Genomic DNA, 16,039 nt, shown 5'->3' with positions numbered 1-16,039 from the left:
TTTTGACAAAGATAGCAAGCCAACATTATTCACATGGGCAGCTAACATTGAATTATGGAGGCAACTCAAAGTCTTACATTTATCCGATTTCAGCACTAGAGCTTGTTGTTGGCCTGAGAAAATGACCTGAGTTGGGTTTTGGCTTGCTGGTGCACAGATCTTAAAGGAGAGTTCCATCTGCATATCCCTTGGTCCTTCAATGCCTCCACAATTCCAACACTTGCTGCCACAATAGCCTTGCTTGCACTTGATGAACTCATCACGATTATGATTTCTTTTCTCTTCTTTACTGACCTTTCTTTGAAGCTTTCAACTTCTCAGTAGTGAACGTGAATGTTTGAGTGTATTGATGGAGAAGATGATCTTGAGGTGCTCCCTATATAGGGGATTTTTTTTATTTTAAAAGGTGGGCTTGTGGCAAAAAACCAGAGCTGGTTTTGTTTTCTTCTGTTTCTTTTGGTAAGGTATGTGGATGTTAAACTATATTTGGGGATATTACTGTTTTGTACATGCTGATAGAGGCAATTTGATGTACTAGGCTGGCGTAAAAGTGGAATTTAACATTTTGGAGTTTGGATAAGCACAGAGTTTTGCTGCCTCATGGGCACATGGTTTTGATTTAAATTATTGTATTTAGGCCCTCAGTATGGGAGTGAAACCATTTGTTTGCTTGTTTGATCTGAAGTGTGGGCCAAAAGACAGAAACAGTCTCTTGTCACTCTATTTTGGACTGTGCGCTAGTAGTAGCGGTCTGGGAGTGAAACCAGTAGTTTACTTGTTTACGTGCAAGTTGCAAATGTAATTGTGGAAATGCGAAGATGATAATGTTTTATATTGGATAGTTGAAAATTTTAGTAACAATTCATAAGAAGTTGGATTACTTTTCTCAAATTAATTTTGGAGCTCACGTTATTTTCACACGTGGATGAACGGATGAGTGTCCCTAACATCTGCTGCCCCCAAAAAAATTAGAATTTTTCCTCTAAATTTCCATCACTCTTGTTGGAGAAGTGATCATATTAGAGTTCACATGATTGTCACACATGGATGTATGTTGATTGAGTATCAATTGGTATTTGATGAAGAAGAAACATAACATACTAAATTAATGAGGATCTTTTTTTTATTTTTTATAAATGAAATATCACTAAATTAAGAGTGAGTTAGTTAGTTTGTGATAAAAGTGTCATATATAGTTGATGAATTAGATGACTAATAAGATGGAATATCAACATGTCTGGTGTGTGTTCGTTTTATATTTGAAAAACGTAATGCTTTAAGATTTTGATCTAAACGAACCCTTTGGATTTTTACATTACTTTTGTACTAGAATTTTGTCAACGATGATCAATAGGATGAGATTGTGTTCTTGTTGCACCTAACTGATATAAATTTCAACTAGTTGGTTCTTTGTTTTTGGCTTTGTGATAATTTCAACTGGTTAGTTGTTTGACTGAAAAACCAACGTTCATGTTCATTGGTAAACATCAAAATCTGGGATTTTCTTGTTGTTGGGTTGGGAAAATATACATTCAAATCATGTATATACAGCTTAAACTCAGTTTCAAAAATAAAATCCAAGTGGTACATCCTCAACTACCTATAATATTGGAGGGATTTCAATAAGGACCCCAACAGCTCAAGTACATGACTTTTCTTAGAGAATCCTCAGCTTGGTTCTTCTGTTCAGAATTCATTTTGTTCAAAACCATAGCAGAAGAAGAAGAAGAGAGCTCCTTGGCTTGTAAGAACGATCTCATATTGTTCTTGGCATGCTGGATCAAAGACCTCATGGTGTAACTCCATCTGCAGAAGCCTTGATCTTTCAAAGCCTCAACAGCTCCAACACTAACCGCTGCGATCCAAGCTCCTCTTGTTGCACACATCTTCAGTTAATTCAGCGGAGCACTCTGCTTTTTTCTGTTTCTGGGGGTGTTTTTTTGGTTTTTTGGTTTCTTGTGTATGGAGGACTATGCTTTGGACCCTAACACTAAATGTGTATATATACACATAAAGCAAAAGAAAAAGACAAAGTGGTTTTGAGATTTGTGGAAATCCGGAAGCTGCATTTGTCCCTTGTAGATTATTAGTATTGTATGTAAGACAAATTCTGCAATGGTTTTCTGTGAGAAAACCTGAGGTTTTGCATCTTGTTTTTTGATGAAGCAAGTAACGGAAGATGGAGCTAGCACTATTGTGATCTCAGCTATTTGTCTCCTTTTGTACATGCTTTTCACCCATTCATCCCTTCTCTGCTGCTCTGTGTCTTTATTAATTTGCTTCCCTTCAAAACTGAAGAATGATGAGGGTTTGTTTTTGTCTCCTGATACGATCCATTTCGTGCTACTAGCTACATTCGTGTTTCATCTTATCGAATTTGTGTCATGCTTGTACCAACTTGTTTTTGTTCTGCACTTTTTTGAATATGGATTTTTTGTGCAACTTTTGGAATGGATATTTTAATCATTCATCTATTTCTTTCCCAAATATTGCTCATTTTCAATTTTCAAATGACTGCTTTAGTCCTATACGAGAGGCTCAAGTTGCAGTGATGAAATCACTCCTTCTGCTGTTAGAATCAATTGTCATCGTCCCCCTACATAATTTACACGAAAATGAATTAATTAGACCCTGAATTACCACTTGATGATCCCATATTTTTGACAAAACTCATCTATCTTCACTACTTTTGAACTCTAAAAGCTAGTAGCCATTACTCCAATCAAGAGACACATAATTAGCCAAAACCCCGTTTCACGTTAACCCAAAAGCCACGAAATAAGTTCACAAATTTTGTAAAAATCAGATGCTGTAAGTATAGACTAATTTTTTTATAAAAAAATAAAGATTTGTTTACATAAAAAGAAAAAAGTGTATATATAAATATGCAGGAGGGGAATTGGATCATTAAGCAGTCAGCAGTGCTCTAAAAACTAAAAAGGCATCACCATGATAACTACAATCATGCCTTGCCATCAAGAAAAATCCCAACCAGAATCTGATCTGCACAAGCTTTTTGAAATAAGGTTTCCTTGTACCACCTATGAGGCCGTGAAGAAGAAGAAGATTAAAGTGGAAGAGAGACCGATGTGCTTAAGGAAAGCCGAAAACGTTGAGAAAGTCATGAATCTAATTTGTTGGGGCCCTAATTAGCCATGCCATTTTCTATACGATATCTATATACTTATGAACCTAACTACAATCATGCCGATATGATACTTATACTGTGCATGATGTAATCTCCCCCTTGTTATACTATATGCAGCTTTTCTTCCTTCATAAGAGAGTTGTGAGTTTTGTAATGGAAAAAGCTAGCCCGCTTCTTGGGCTGTAGAGCCACACATCACTGCTTGATGATCTAATAAAATAAATACTTACTTCTGCAATTAATTTTCTTCTTGACAGATACAAAATATTGTGCATGATTCATATGAAAAATAGTCAAGAGTTAATTTTACAGCACAGTTCTTCAAGAGTTTAAAACTAAAGATAGAAGAAATTAACAACTTAAGTCCTCTTGGAGAGAGACTAATTAATCTAGGATACTTTTATACTAGAGTGTCTGCTATGAATCATCATGTGTTAGGACCCCAGCAGCTCAAGTACATGACAGTGCGAAGCGATTCTTCTGCCTGCAGCTGTTTAAGCCTTTGATGAGTTTGATCACTATTAGTAGTGCTGTTGTTTGCAGTAGCTTTATTGAAAAGTACTTTTGGTGTAATACCACCATAAATTTCTGCTATAGTTGGCCTAGTAGAAGATGAGATAGAGTAGTTGCCTTTAGGAGAAGAAGCAGAAGCAGCAGCTTGGCCATTAGTTCCTTGCATCATTGTAAGTGATTTGTGATCTCTGCACTTGGAGTGTTATGCACTCAAATTAAGAATGAAATATATGGCTACAACTTGGAGGCCAGCTTCCATTTATAGACACAGAAGCAGCAGGGCAGCAGCATAACTGGAAAAGAATGATTTAGAGGTTTTGTATATATAAAAAAAATGGTGAATTTCCTTTCCTGATTTGCTAAAGATCAAGTAATATCTCCTTTAGAAAAGAAAAGAAGAAGAAAAAAAAGCTTTTGTTAGGGTTTGCCACTTGGCAAAATCAATTCACTCAAAGCCATTGAGATCTTGGGGTGTCCTGAGCTTTTCTTCTCATCTTTCCTGTTTTGTTTAAGAAGATAGTAACACAGTCACAGACTGAAAATTAAAAAACAATGCAGAGCACGTTGCTTCTATCGACATTGGAGGCAGAGAAGGCATATTTCCACATGAGTCGATGTTTAGCCTGTACACGTTTAACTCTACAATTGGATAAGATTGACACCTAACAATCCTTGCAACTTGCCCTTCTCCTTTTCTTCTTTCTTAAGAGTTGAATTTTGCTTTCATCTTTAGTTCCATTTTGATTTCTATTTATCAAACGAAGTAGGGATTTCGAACTGGCCAATCCATTTGAGCAGTTTTGTTCAGTTTAAATTGTACATAATTAGTTTATTTTGATTTGATTTGGCTTATTTGAAAACCACATAAACCGAACCAAATCACATATATTGAGCAGTTTTGTTCAGTTTAAACTGTACATATTTAGTTTACTTTAATTCAGGTTGACCTAATTTTAACCGCATAAACCGAACAAAACCACATATATTGTTTTTATGTTTTTTTTAATGTGCATTTTCTTATTGGTTGTCACCATTGACTACTATGAATCTTCCAACACATTGATGTTACTCATTGATGTTGTACTCTATCTCTATCTCTAAATATATATTCAACCTTAAGAAGTTTTCTCAACTATTTTTTCAATTTATAATATGAATTTTTCTTTGATTTAAGTAAAATAATATATTATTTCTTAATCATTAATTAGGGGAAATCGAAATAAACTAAACCAAATTGATCATCAAAATGAATTGATTATACTACTAGTTCGAGAATAAATCAAACCAAAATCGTACCAAATTAGGCATACTCTAAATTTTAAACGACTTTCACACATCCATAATTTTGACAGTATTAATTAACAATGTTAGATATTATTTTGATTGAAGTTACACTATTTTCACCCCTTTCAAATTAATCTCCGCACAACCTATGATTAACATTTGAATGTCGACAACCATGGCTATAGGCACCATCCATAAATCGAACCAAACCAAACTAGACCGCGCATACTCTAAATCAAAACCACTATCGCTTTCCATGGCCTCTATCAAAAAGAAAAAAACAAAATAAACTGACTATCCAATAAAATATCAGGCGGCCCGGTCCAATTCAGTCCGACCCATCACCATGTCTCTCTTTCAGATACCGCACCACGAAACACCACTTGTCAAAAAACTACTGGATCACAACACTTGGATAAGCCTTTTCGTGGACCTCTATCTCTCTCACACTCTTCCCCGAAATTATTTTATAAATTAAAATCCTAAAACCCACCAAATTCTCTCTTCCTCTCCACTATGCTCAAAATTTTCCCGGAAAATTTCCAACTCTAATACTCTCTCTTCCAAAAATGGCTGCTGTTGCTACTCTCTCTTTCTCTGCCCTGAGTCAGTGTTCTGATAGAAAATCGGTAATATCTTCTACTCGGAATTTGGCTTACAACTCCGAAGGTCTCCGGCTCCGTACGAGCTTTTCCTGCAATAATGGTGGTGTTCGAGCATCGAGTTCGAGTTCTCGTATGGTGATTCATTGCATGTCAGGCGCGTCATGTGGGTTTTGCTTCGTACCTTTTTTTGATGCCATTGAATTGCTATCTTTTAAAGTTGCTACATTTTATCAGGAACTAGACTGGAGCTTAATTTTAAATAATTTTGGGCAGGAGCTAGTGAATTTTCCATTCATTTCTGCTTTTTTACCTCTTTGGCCTGCTATGGCATACTAAATTAACATCGTTTAAAGTAAAATTAAGCTTTTAGTTCGATCTAATTTAGCTGTAATGTTTTTTTTCCCCCCAAGTTATGCCTTTCCTTATATGTTAATAGTAGGAAGTTATTTTACTGATATGGAAAGGAAGAATTTTTCTAATCATCTTGCCTTGATCATGTGGGATAAGAACAATGGAGCCTTGATGAAGTAATTATCTAGCTAGATGTTCATATTCATCAGGACCCATCTTTGGTTCCTGAGCCAATATGCTTGAATTTTATCAGAGTTTATATTAGTTAAATTTGCTTCAACAGACTCTTAATTTTTATTCCACAAGAAGTTTATAATTAAATTCTCCATAATTTTCTTGGTCTTCTTGTGGTTGCTTACTTGATGTGCAGATGCGCCTACTGTAGCTGACACAAAGTTGAATTTTCTTAAAGCGTATAAGCGACCAATCCCTAGTGTTTACAACACTGTACTGCAGGAGCTGATTGTCCAACAGCATTTGATTAAGTACAAGAAGTCATACCGGTATGATCCCGTGTTCGCCCTTGGTTTTGTCACTGTATTTGATCAACTCATGGATGGATACCCCAGCGATGAGGATCGAGAGGCAATCTTCCAAGCTTACATCGAAGCATTGAATGAGGACCCAGAGCAATACAGGTTTGTCACTTGTGTGGGATCTTCTTTGGGATTCCTCTTCTCTGTTTTTTTCCATTGCATAAGTTTTTATTTTGAAACGAAGAAATGTGGTATGTAAACTCTGGCAAACTGACAATCGCATTACCTGAGGTTTCAAAATTATGAAAACTAAGTGAACATGTAAGCTACTAATTGAGATTGTGATATTGCATTTAAGTATTCCTTTTTTTTATAACCAAGAAAATCCTATTAAGAAGATATCTGAATCATGCAAACTGCATAATGCTACATCAGAATTTCCTAGTTTATGCCAGAAGATTGGTTGATAAAATAATCTGAGACACATGCATTGAAGGATCAGTTTTGATATTGGAAAAATAAAGGGAAAACCACTGGTCATAGGATACTTGAGAAAAAAAGAAAAAAGGAATCCTAATTTGTTAAGTATTCTATCATTCTCTTTTTTATCTTGAAAAATCTATGAAGTAGAGATAATTTTTTTATATTAAAAAAAAGGTGATTTAATTAATTTAATTCATCAACCACAGAAATGGTTTCTTCCCTTTCCTCTGCTTTTCCAAATGTAAACTGAGTCTAAGAATTTACACCTCCTTACACTACAAATATGTCATACTGGCCATGACCATGACCAATCAATTGTGCTTCCTCTTCAGAAGAGTAATTTTTGTGGGGAAACAATTCTTAATCTGTTCACTGTCAAAACTTCTACTGCATTTTTTTTCCAGTGGGAGTGTCATGTGCATTTGAATTTTTATTTTTGCATGTAATCAATCTCTTTCTTATATATTTGAGAAAAGTCTCTACCTTTACTAGATAAGTTTCCATGCTAAGCACTACAGAATTGATGCACAAAAGTTGGAAGAGTGGGCTCAGGCACAAACTTCCAGTTCATTAGTTGAGTTCCCATCCAGAGAAGGAGAAATTGAGGGGACATTGAAGGACATTGCAGAAAGGGCAGCAAGCAAAGGAAGTTTTAGCTACAGTCGTTTCTTTGCTGTTGGGCTCTTTCGTCTTCTCGAATTGGCCAATGCAACTGAACCAACAATATTAGAAAAGGTTAGACTTGCCAGTCCTATGCATCAACATTACAACTCAATGATAGGTGTTCAGCCAAATGTTAAAATTACTGCATTTTGTGCTTGGTTGAGTTAATGACCGTTACATCAAATGATTGAATTACCTTGCATGATCAACTTGAGCCGATAGATTTACTTACTAGATACATTTTTCCTGGGCCTAATGGGCTCTGCTGACTTTTGAAGAGTTGTTTGTAATTTTTAACTGGAGACATATTTAATGGTTGGTGAGAGAGAGAGAGAGAGCAATGTTTGAGCATTTACAATTTGGTTGTCCAACAGTTATGTGCAGCCTTAAACATTGACAAAAGAAGTGTGGACCGGGACCTTGATGTGTACCGCAATCTGCTCTCCAAGCTGGTTCAGGCAAAAGAGCTTCTAAAGGAATATGTGGCCAGGTAACATCTCCCTCAGCATCATGTCCGTTATTGAATTCATAGTATATTATATATGATGGATAAGATGGACATGATAATAATCCTCAAAACAGACTGAAGTTTTATAGATAGTTTGAACCTTCTCCTGTTCTGAACGTAATTGCAAGGAATACGTAAACATTAGCATGCATACAAGGTAAGTTCTGTAATCATAGAGCTTTTAAGTCTGAAGGTTCTTGTATTGGAATCAAGTGTACACCTGTCGCTCTGGTACTAGTTGTCTCTACCTGATCACAATTCACATGACATCCACAATTGAAGCTATAATATTTAACCAGTTAATCCACTAGACCTTATAAAGTTAAAATCCATAGCTTTAGTTCGATTATCTGTAATAATTTATGGGTTTTGGCTTATGATTCATTAAGGATGGAGAAGCTTTTGTGCTTACTGTGTTCCAATGGGTAACCATAGTATTCCAATGCAATGATTGTGGCTTTCAGGGAGAAGAAGAAAAGAGAAGAAAGGGTTGAAAATCAGAAGGCCAATGAAGCAGTTACAAAATGAATGGGAGACTACCAATATGTTCGCCAGTAGTCGGAGTGATGCCTCCCTCAAAGCTGGTCACTCTCCGCGAAGCTGCAGATCCCCAAATCTTTGAGTTAGAGTTGGAGTTTTTACACTTAGGCATGTACCTTTCCATCGACTTGTAGGTTTGCAGTTAGTGTATTGCTTGCAGTGGTGCTCCAGCAACAGCCTATGTTCCCACATGTCTACATATTTACTTTTTATTATTACCTTTTGTTTTTAAAAAAAAAATTTGTATTATAGCTTGTAACTACAATTCTCGATTTGCAATATTTGAATCGGGTTCTCCACAGTAAAGCTAAGTGCTAGTCTCTCTCTCTCTCTCTCTCTCTCACCCTAATCGAGTGCTTCCATAGCATCACTCTTGCCTCCATTGCCTAAGCTTGACCTTACAAGTAATCACGATTTTTATGCACTGTGTATACATATGATTGAGCCTTCTATCATAAAGATTTCATCTTCCTGGTTCATTCAGTTTCTTTTACTTCAATGCTTGTACCCTTGTTCTGCCAGGCCTTGATGGGATCCAACGAATTTGAGAAGAATTATTTGCATTCATTTCATTCACATAAATCAATAATATACAGCTAGATAACAATTCTTCACAAAGAAATAAAAAGATATTTCATGGTTGACTGCTGGAAATGGTACTAAGCTAAGATGGCAATGAAATCCCAATAGAAATCTCACTCGTTCACAAGGGAGTTAGGATAGGACAGAAAAGGAATGACTTAATAAGTGGTTTAACTAAGCTGAGAAATATCAATTTCTTCCGGGAGCTTAAATGTGTCTGCTGCACCAAACTTCCTATACTCTGCTGATTCATGAGCTTCTTCATCCGAATCCTCTTCATCAGCTCCATGGCTGCTCGGTGACACGGGATTGTTAATGCTTTTCGACCTGCAGCCGTGCGTGGCAAGAATATTCACCTGGCGAAGGTGAGAGATTTCCACCATGACAGTTTCATCATCAACTGGGAGGGGTTGCTTCCAGGGCTCGCCATCGATCCTCATGTACGTATGATCGATTGCACCCTTGTGAAACAGAAAGCGGATCCGGTGGGCCTATCATCGATAAGTTTAGCATAAAATAAGCTAATTATGAACATAATTTCACCTTGATCAAGATTCATTGCTGCAAATTATGTAACAAAACCATTTCATATTTATTACCTGGGTGAGACGAGTCCCATGTCCCTTTGGCGCAAGCAAAACAAGCCCATGCCAAGCATCTCTGAAACCAACGACCTCAATGCGGCCATCGTCTACATATGGTGGAGTAAATTCTCCCTGCAAAGTCAAATCCACCAAAGAATTTGTTAGACATAATAAGAAAAGAAATTTGGATCCAATTCACTAAGTGATGTCGTGAACCAACATTATGCCTCCTCCTACTTGGCATTCCCCAAGGATTAAATCCACCAGAAAAGCTAGGCAAATTAAGGCACACAATTGACTTGATGCTGAAAATTGAAACGCAGAAGTTAATAAAGAATAACTGGACATTATTTGTGAAATAAAATCAAGCATCAAGTACCACAGAGACGAGAAACAAAATATTAAATCAATTTAATCCTTGTTCAAGAGATGTTGCCCTTTTGCAGTAGAGCACAACACAGACTCATGAGAACGAAGTTCACCACCCATGCAAAATGAAAACGAGGGAACACGGTACAAGTAGTGCATGGAAATTTTTAAGGAGAAAAGTGACGTTGGACATGGGTGGCATGGAAATTTTTCTTAAAGGAACCGGAAAATTAATTAGCAACTGGATCAAATACAGAACTTGGCATGAATCCAAGATCAAGCAAGCTCAACTCAGTTATAATATAGACAACAATGTACCTTGGAGGAATTTGGAGCTCTTCCCAATGACCACCATGGTTTTTCATGATCATCAACTTTGCAAATTGGTTTATGTTCCTATTTCAAGAGATATAGTTAATTTCATATTCAGTAAAAAAGATGCTAAAAGGTAATCCATTGCTGGACGGGCAATCTCTAGATGCTCACCGGGAAGAAGACTGAGAAAGGGAAGAAGAAAACCAGCCTTGTGAACGGGTAATCTTTGCATAAGTACTCTGTATTTAGGATTAAAGAAAAGAGCAGAGGAATAAGTAGTGTTTCTCTCTATATCATAATATGCAGAGCAAGATCCAGTTAAACTGAATGACATGAATGCAGTAACAGATTTATCCACGCCAGAAAATTTACTGTATATGACTAACACTATAGTTCATGAAAAATGAGGGGTTGCAGGCAAAATTACTAAGAAGTTCATGAATTCATTACTCCGAAAAAGAACAGAATTAAAACCCTAAGGTCTTTCAGTTATTTAATGGATTGTGAATGCCTTCATCTCGCTGTTTATGTTAGCATCAGCACTAATGGTGTATGAGGATCAAGTTTAAAAATGCGTGGCAAATTCATCTATCGAGGTTCATGTACATTGTAAAAGTTAGCTGCTCTATGTTTAACACCTATGGCGTATGGTACCAACTAATATTTCTAATTTGCATCCTACCATTTAGTTTGTGTTATCTATTATAAATTTTCTTAAGTAATATATCAAATAATTATCATGATTTAACTACACAATATCCATGGATCATAATGGTTCTTCAAGAAGTATGTACCTGATTTGAAAACTGGTTTTTAAACTTTTCGGGATGCAGCTTTCGCTCAGTATGAAATGCATATGATACTTGAGCATCCATCCCTACAACCATAAACATGTAGTCCATTTCAAAAAACACAGTTAAGTAAAGGAAGATATTATCAACAATTATTTGGCTTATATGCAGGGAAAAAGAAGATAAGATACTAATTTTGAATATCACTACAAACAAGTGACAATGGTGGAACTTAAATCGACTCAGCAAAAGGAGACATTTTCTAGAAAGAATGAGATAGCTATGCAGATTAAGGCTCAAAATATTTGACAGGACTCCAAGGGAAGAACTCTTACCCATACTAAAGTAGTTCCAAAACCCCCCACGAAATGTATGGCAACCTTCCTGCAAAGCACCCAAACATTTGTGTATAAAACAGCAGACCAAACTTGTCTCCAACAAGAAAGAGAAGAGCTTTGAGCTTTCACAAAAGGAACGCCAAACATTTAAAAGTGACGCATCTTTTAAACATCATTCCATCAGTTGATTGCATTTTCTTGATTACTCCTAGATAATTTTGGTTGAAATTTGTGCTTAGAAAAAGCGCATAAAAATTGAAAAGTTGAAGGGTAACTGCATTTGGTTATATAGGTTGATGAAGGAACATAGCAAGAATAAAAAAAAATTAGACTCTAGTTAGAAATCAGGCCCTTTTGCAATCATACGCAAGTGATATGCAATTTTGACACATCTAAGGTCAACAGTGAAACCATGAAATTTTAAAATCTATCTGCATTAGATTTGTTCAGAAACAAATCAACCACGAACAGAAAGCTGGCTCAGCTCCTGAAAGATAGCTTGACTTAATTTGCAAAGTAACTGATTTTAACTGCCTGCTACTCTATGGATCTGGTTCTTTTCGCTACTAAAACAGATAAGAGAGGACTTACCACGCTCATCTCATTTGTATCAGAGACTCGACCAAATGCATGCAAAGAATGTGGAAGCTCAAGAGGAGCAATGGGATCCAATGGACCATCTTTTGGAGTCTTCATCCTCATGAGGAGGTGCCAGCTATATCAGAATAGGGAAGAAAAAACAAAATCAGAATTTGCATTTACTAAAAAAGGAGAACTGGTTAAAACTTGAAATGAAGATGAAGGAGACTTAAGGAAAAAAAAGGACTGAATAAAATTAGTCATCAAAGAATTCATACTTCAAAACTCCATCTGCAGACAGGTAAATCTATTATATGCAAACAATTAAGGAGATGATTTAAATGCTGAGATGTGAATCATCTAGAAACAGTACTGTGAATCTACAGCACTTCGAATTTACAAAAATCAAGATGTAAAAAGAAACAATGATGACTGTCAAACCTGTCTATTTTCATTTCCTTGGCTTTCTTTACTTCATTCATAAACGATTTCACAGATTGAGGATCTGTCCCGGGATTCTTCTTCCCCTGATAAATTATCAAACAGCATGTCATGCATGATGCAAGCAATCAATGGCTGCACTATTACCTTAGCCATGAGAATTACAAATCACTCAGAAAATTTAAACTTGAGTAAAGTACAAACATGGCAGCACTACTTAAGGATTGCTGGTAAATATTGTGTCTTCAAACAAGAAATTGAGAAATGTATTGGTAGTATGCACATCTACTTGTAATAAATAAAAAATTCTGAGATTTTAGAGAGTAAAAAGAAAAGATTAAGAAGAGAACTAATTCTACAATAAGAATGGCGCAAAATGCCCTTCCATAGAGTGCATTAACAAGTTGAACTCTGAAAGGTACAAGAATCAACAAGACATGAGTGCAATCCTAGTTGTAACTACTGACTGCCTGCATAATATCAAAGCATATTGTGGTTTTGCATAAATGACAACGCAACCAGGCATCCAAATATGATTTAGGTAATTCTAGACCATAAAAGCCACTGGGACAGGAAATTGCCTACCCATCCAAATGCAAATGGAAGATTGTTTCCAGTTCCCAAGGGTACTGTTGCTATTGGGGGTGAATGAGATAATTTAAGATCAGAAACAACTCCAAGAAGCCAACCAGCAGTTCCATCACCACCTGCAACCTAGAGGATTTGGTACATGTCAGAAACAGGAAAGGGCAACAGCCTGCAAGGTCATGAAAAATAAAAATAAAAATAAAAATAAAAATAAAAATAGCACACCATTTATGTTGATTATAGTTTGACTCACAATTATTCTCAATTTCTCTTGAATCTTTGTAGCAAATTCATCCCCATTCTGCTTGAGTTTTTCCAGATTGGCATAGATTCGGCTCAGAACCTTATCAGGAGTCTCTTCCCCCAAATCAAAAACCTACAAATAAGCTAGTTCAAGATCAGATTCGCAAAAAAATTGAAATAAAAATAGCCGCTTAATGCAACCGCTGAAGTAATAATCAATCCATAATTTAAACTGAGAAATTTAACAACATTTGATCATACAGAAAAGAAAAAAATATAATAATACCTGAGTTTCATTGAGAAGGGAACGGTACGTGACAAGAAGATCCCCACCTAGCTGACCACCACTTCTGGAGTTGATAAACACTAAAACTGGACACTCGGGTACAACAGGTACATTAGGTACACTTTCACTCTCTGATTTTGGCACTAGTACATACTTTGGAATTTTGAAATTCTTCAAGAAGTCCTCCCCAGAGTTGGAATGTGCCATTTTTCCTCCAACTGTATTATTTAAATCATAATTAGCAATATTTTGTAATAAAAAGCCTGAAGATAGCCATTTCTACAACCAATGATAATAGTGATTTAGAAATAAAAATAGTAACTTTGCAGGATACTGAAGAACACACTCAAAATTCAGTCTATGCAAGATATCCAAAGGCCAAAGGGCAAAGACATCATTTAAATAAATTCTGTTTGGATGCCGAGAATACATACACAGGAAAAGTAACAGGAAAGAAAATGTTCAAATTTTGAATCTTCAAGTCTCAGCATGAAAAGAAATACAGTGTCTTTTGAAGCAAAAGATAAACCAACAATACAAATCCATTGGGTAAACTTGGAAAAGAGCAAAAAGTTCGAATTGGGTGAGAAGGCAAAGAAAGAAGACCAAATACCTATTGAGCCGAGGAGATGAGAGCCTATGACCATTTACCAGATAAGCTGAATGATGGAAGTGAGATTCTGAATACCCGGGAAACAGAATTCAGGCGGAAAAGTAGACCAAATCTCGGGGAGAATATGCAGTTGAGGCTCAGAAGGGTTAAAGATAGAGGCTTTTCGGATCCAGAGAACCAAAAGTTGCAGAGAAAACGCGGAATGTGGAGATTATATGATATGATACAGTTGACTTATTCTTCTTCTTATAAAGCTCATTGTGGAAACGTGATAGATGCCATTAAGCATGACCGAAGGAAGCTATTAAAATGTGATCGAAATTATTGAGGAAGTGAAGGCAAAGTAATTGTCTTGGATTGGAAATTACTACTATTCACACGATGGATGAAGGGGAGCGAACGTTCCTATTCTGTCGTTCTATGCTCTACCTGTGAAAAGAGGTTAGCATTAGTTTTGTTATCTTTACAGCGTTAATGACCGAAATACAAAATATTGCTATTTCCGTTGCAAAAGTGTTTCTCTCTTCGGATCATTCAAAAAAAAAACATGTTTGGTACGCGTTGCTAAAAGCACTTTTACGGAGCGAAAAGCGCTTCTAATTTCGTCTAAAAGTCCTTTAACGTACTTTGAAGTTTAGCATTGCCAAATGGAACATCTGTTTGGTATTTTGATTTGTGGTCTGATGTCGGATTCCGCTGGGAATCCTCTGGTGGGGCCCTGCTGCTGAAAGCGCCTGGTTGGCTGCTGAAACGATGTGGGATTAGTGGACGCTGGGACTCACATTCCAACGTGTCATCAATTGTTGTGGTTGTGGTTGTGGTTGTGGTTTTGGTTTTGAGAGTTGATTTTCTTCTTGATTTTCTTTTTTCAAGGTAACTAATAATGATTCCGCGTTAGAGATTCCCATATGATCTGGACATTTGTGAACACATCTATAATATCACGCAATATGGTGAATTAAAGTTATCAGAAAAAATGTGTACCTAAAAAAAAAAGGTCGTCAGAAAATGAGAAATAAGGTGACACTTTCCATGAAGTTTCCTCACATTTTGTTACTTTCAACATCCCCTTCCCGCCCAAGCTTATTTCATCAAGAGATCCCTCTCAAATTACCTTTCACGTATCTCTACCACACACTACACACCTACATATAGGACCCGAAAATAATTCATGTACTAGTGGAAAGTTGGTTTATAAGGTCCTAGAGCAATGCCAAGTCTCTCTCCACCACCTCTCTTCCCCTCACTTTCTTAGACTTGCCTTGGCTTTTTCCATGCCCCAACCTGTTAGACGCCTCTACTTCTATGAATTCCCTCACCCAAACTCTCCTTCCAACATTCAAACACTCTCTCTCTCTCTCCAACGCTTATTCCCTCTCTGTGGCCACCTCACTTGTCCCCCACCTCCCACCATGCCTTACATCCTCTACTCCGCAAACGACTCTTCAGTCGCACTCGACATTGTTGAGTCCACGGCCAATTTCAACCATCTTATTAATTATAGGCAACCACCAAAGGCATGTCAAAGAATTTGATCACCTTGTTCCTCAATTGCCTGATTTGAATAATAACAATAATAATATGCATTTTGATTTCAGTTTCCAATGGCACAAGCACATTTGTATTTTCAGTTCTTGCATTACAAGCAACAATTTTTCCAAACTCTAGCATCTGCCTTGCTACAACGTATCGTCACGTTGTGGATGGACGATCTGCTAACCATTTCAATAAATGTTGGG

The 16,039-nt window shown here is 36.6% G+C and overlaps 3 protein-coding genes across 5 annotated transcripts; 1 reads left to right on the top strand and 2 right to left on the bottom strand.

The window, feature by feature from the left end:
• Positions 1–1,481: 1,481 nt before the first annotated feature.
• On the bottom strand, positions 1,482–2,036 carry LOC117621584. Its single transcript, XM_034352147.1, has one exon. It carries the CDS (start codon positions 1,884–1,886, stop codon positions 1,620–1,622), a length of 267 nt encoding a protein of 88 aa, XP_034208038.1. The 5' UTR covers positions 1,887–2,036; the 3' UTR covers positions 1,482–1,619.
• A 3,344-nt stretch (positions 2,037–5,380) lies between these two features.
• Positions 5,381–8,899, top strand: LOC117621582 (protein THYLAKOID FORMATION1, chloroplastic). 3 transcript variants are annotated; one of them, XM_034352145.1, is made up of 5 exons: positions 5,387–5,704; positions 6,272–6,539; positions 7,379–7,595; positions 7,898–8,013; positions 8,496–8,899. In XM_034352145.1, exons 1-5 carry the CDS (start codon positions 5,515–5,517, stop codon positions 8,557–8,559), a joined length of 855 nt encoding a protein of 284 aa, XP_034208036.1. In that variant the 5' UTR covers positions 5,387–5,514; the 3' UTR covers positions 8,560–8,899. The 3 variants fall into 3 exon arrangements, with proteins under 3 accessions (XP_034208037.1, XP_034208036.1, XP_034208035.1); XM_034352144.1 differs by having other exon boundaries at positions 5,389–5,713; XM_034352146.1 differs by lacking the exon at positions 7,898–8,013 and having other exon boundaries at positions 5,381–5,713; positions 8,496–8,606.
• Positions 8,900–9,114: 215 nt separating this feature from the next.
• LOC117621580 (diacylglycerol kinase 5-like) lies at positions 9,115–14,795 on the bottom strand. Its single transcript, XM_034352142.1, has 13 exons — positions 14,301–14,795; positions 13,688–13,905; positions 13,412–13,534; positions 13,156–13,284; positions 12,571–12,656; positions 12,142–12,265; positions 11,548–11,596; positions 11,216–11,298; positions 10,593–10,660; positions 10,425–10,502; positions 9,958–10,042; positions 9,753–9,869; positions 9,115–9,644 (listed from the first exon to the last, which is right to left on the bottom strand). Exons 1-13 carry the CDS (start codon positions 14,332–14,334, stop codon positions 9,324–9,326), a joined length of 1,515 nt encoding a protein of 504 aa, XP_034208033.1. The 5' UTR covers positions 14,335–14,795; the 3' UTR covers positions 9,115–9,323.
• Between the last annotated feature and the right edge of the window lie 1,244 nt (positions 14,796–16,039).

This window comes from Prunus dulcis, chromosome 3 (genome assembly GCF_902201215.1).
Source record: "Prunus dulcis chromosome 3, ALMONDv2, whole genome shotgun sequence".
Lineage (NCBI taxonomy): Eukaryota > Viridiplantae > Streptophyta > Magnoliopsida > Rosales > Rosaceae > Prunus > Prunus dulcis.
The sequence above is the reverse complement of the archived record's forward strand: the minus strand, read 5'-3'. Positions and strand labels throughout refer to the sequence as shown.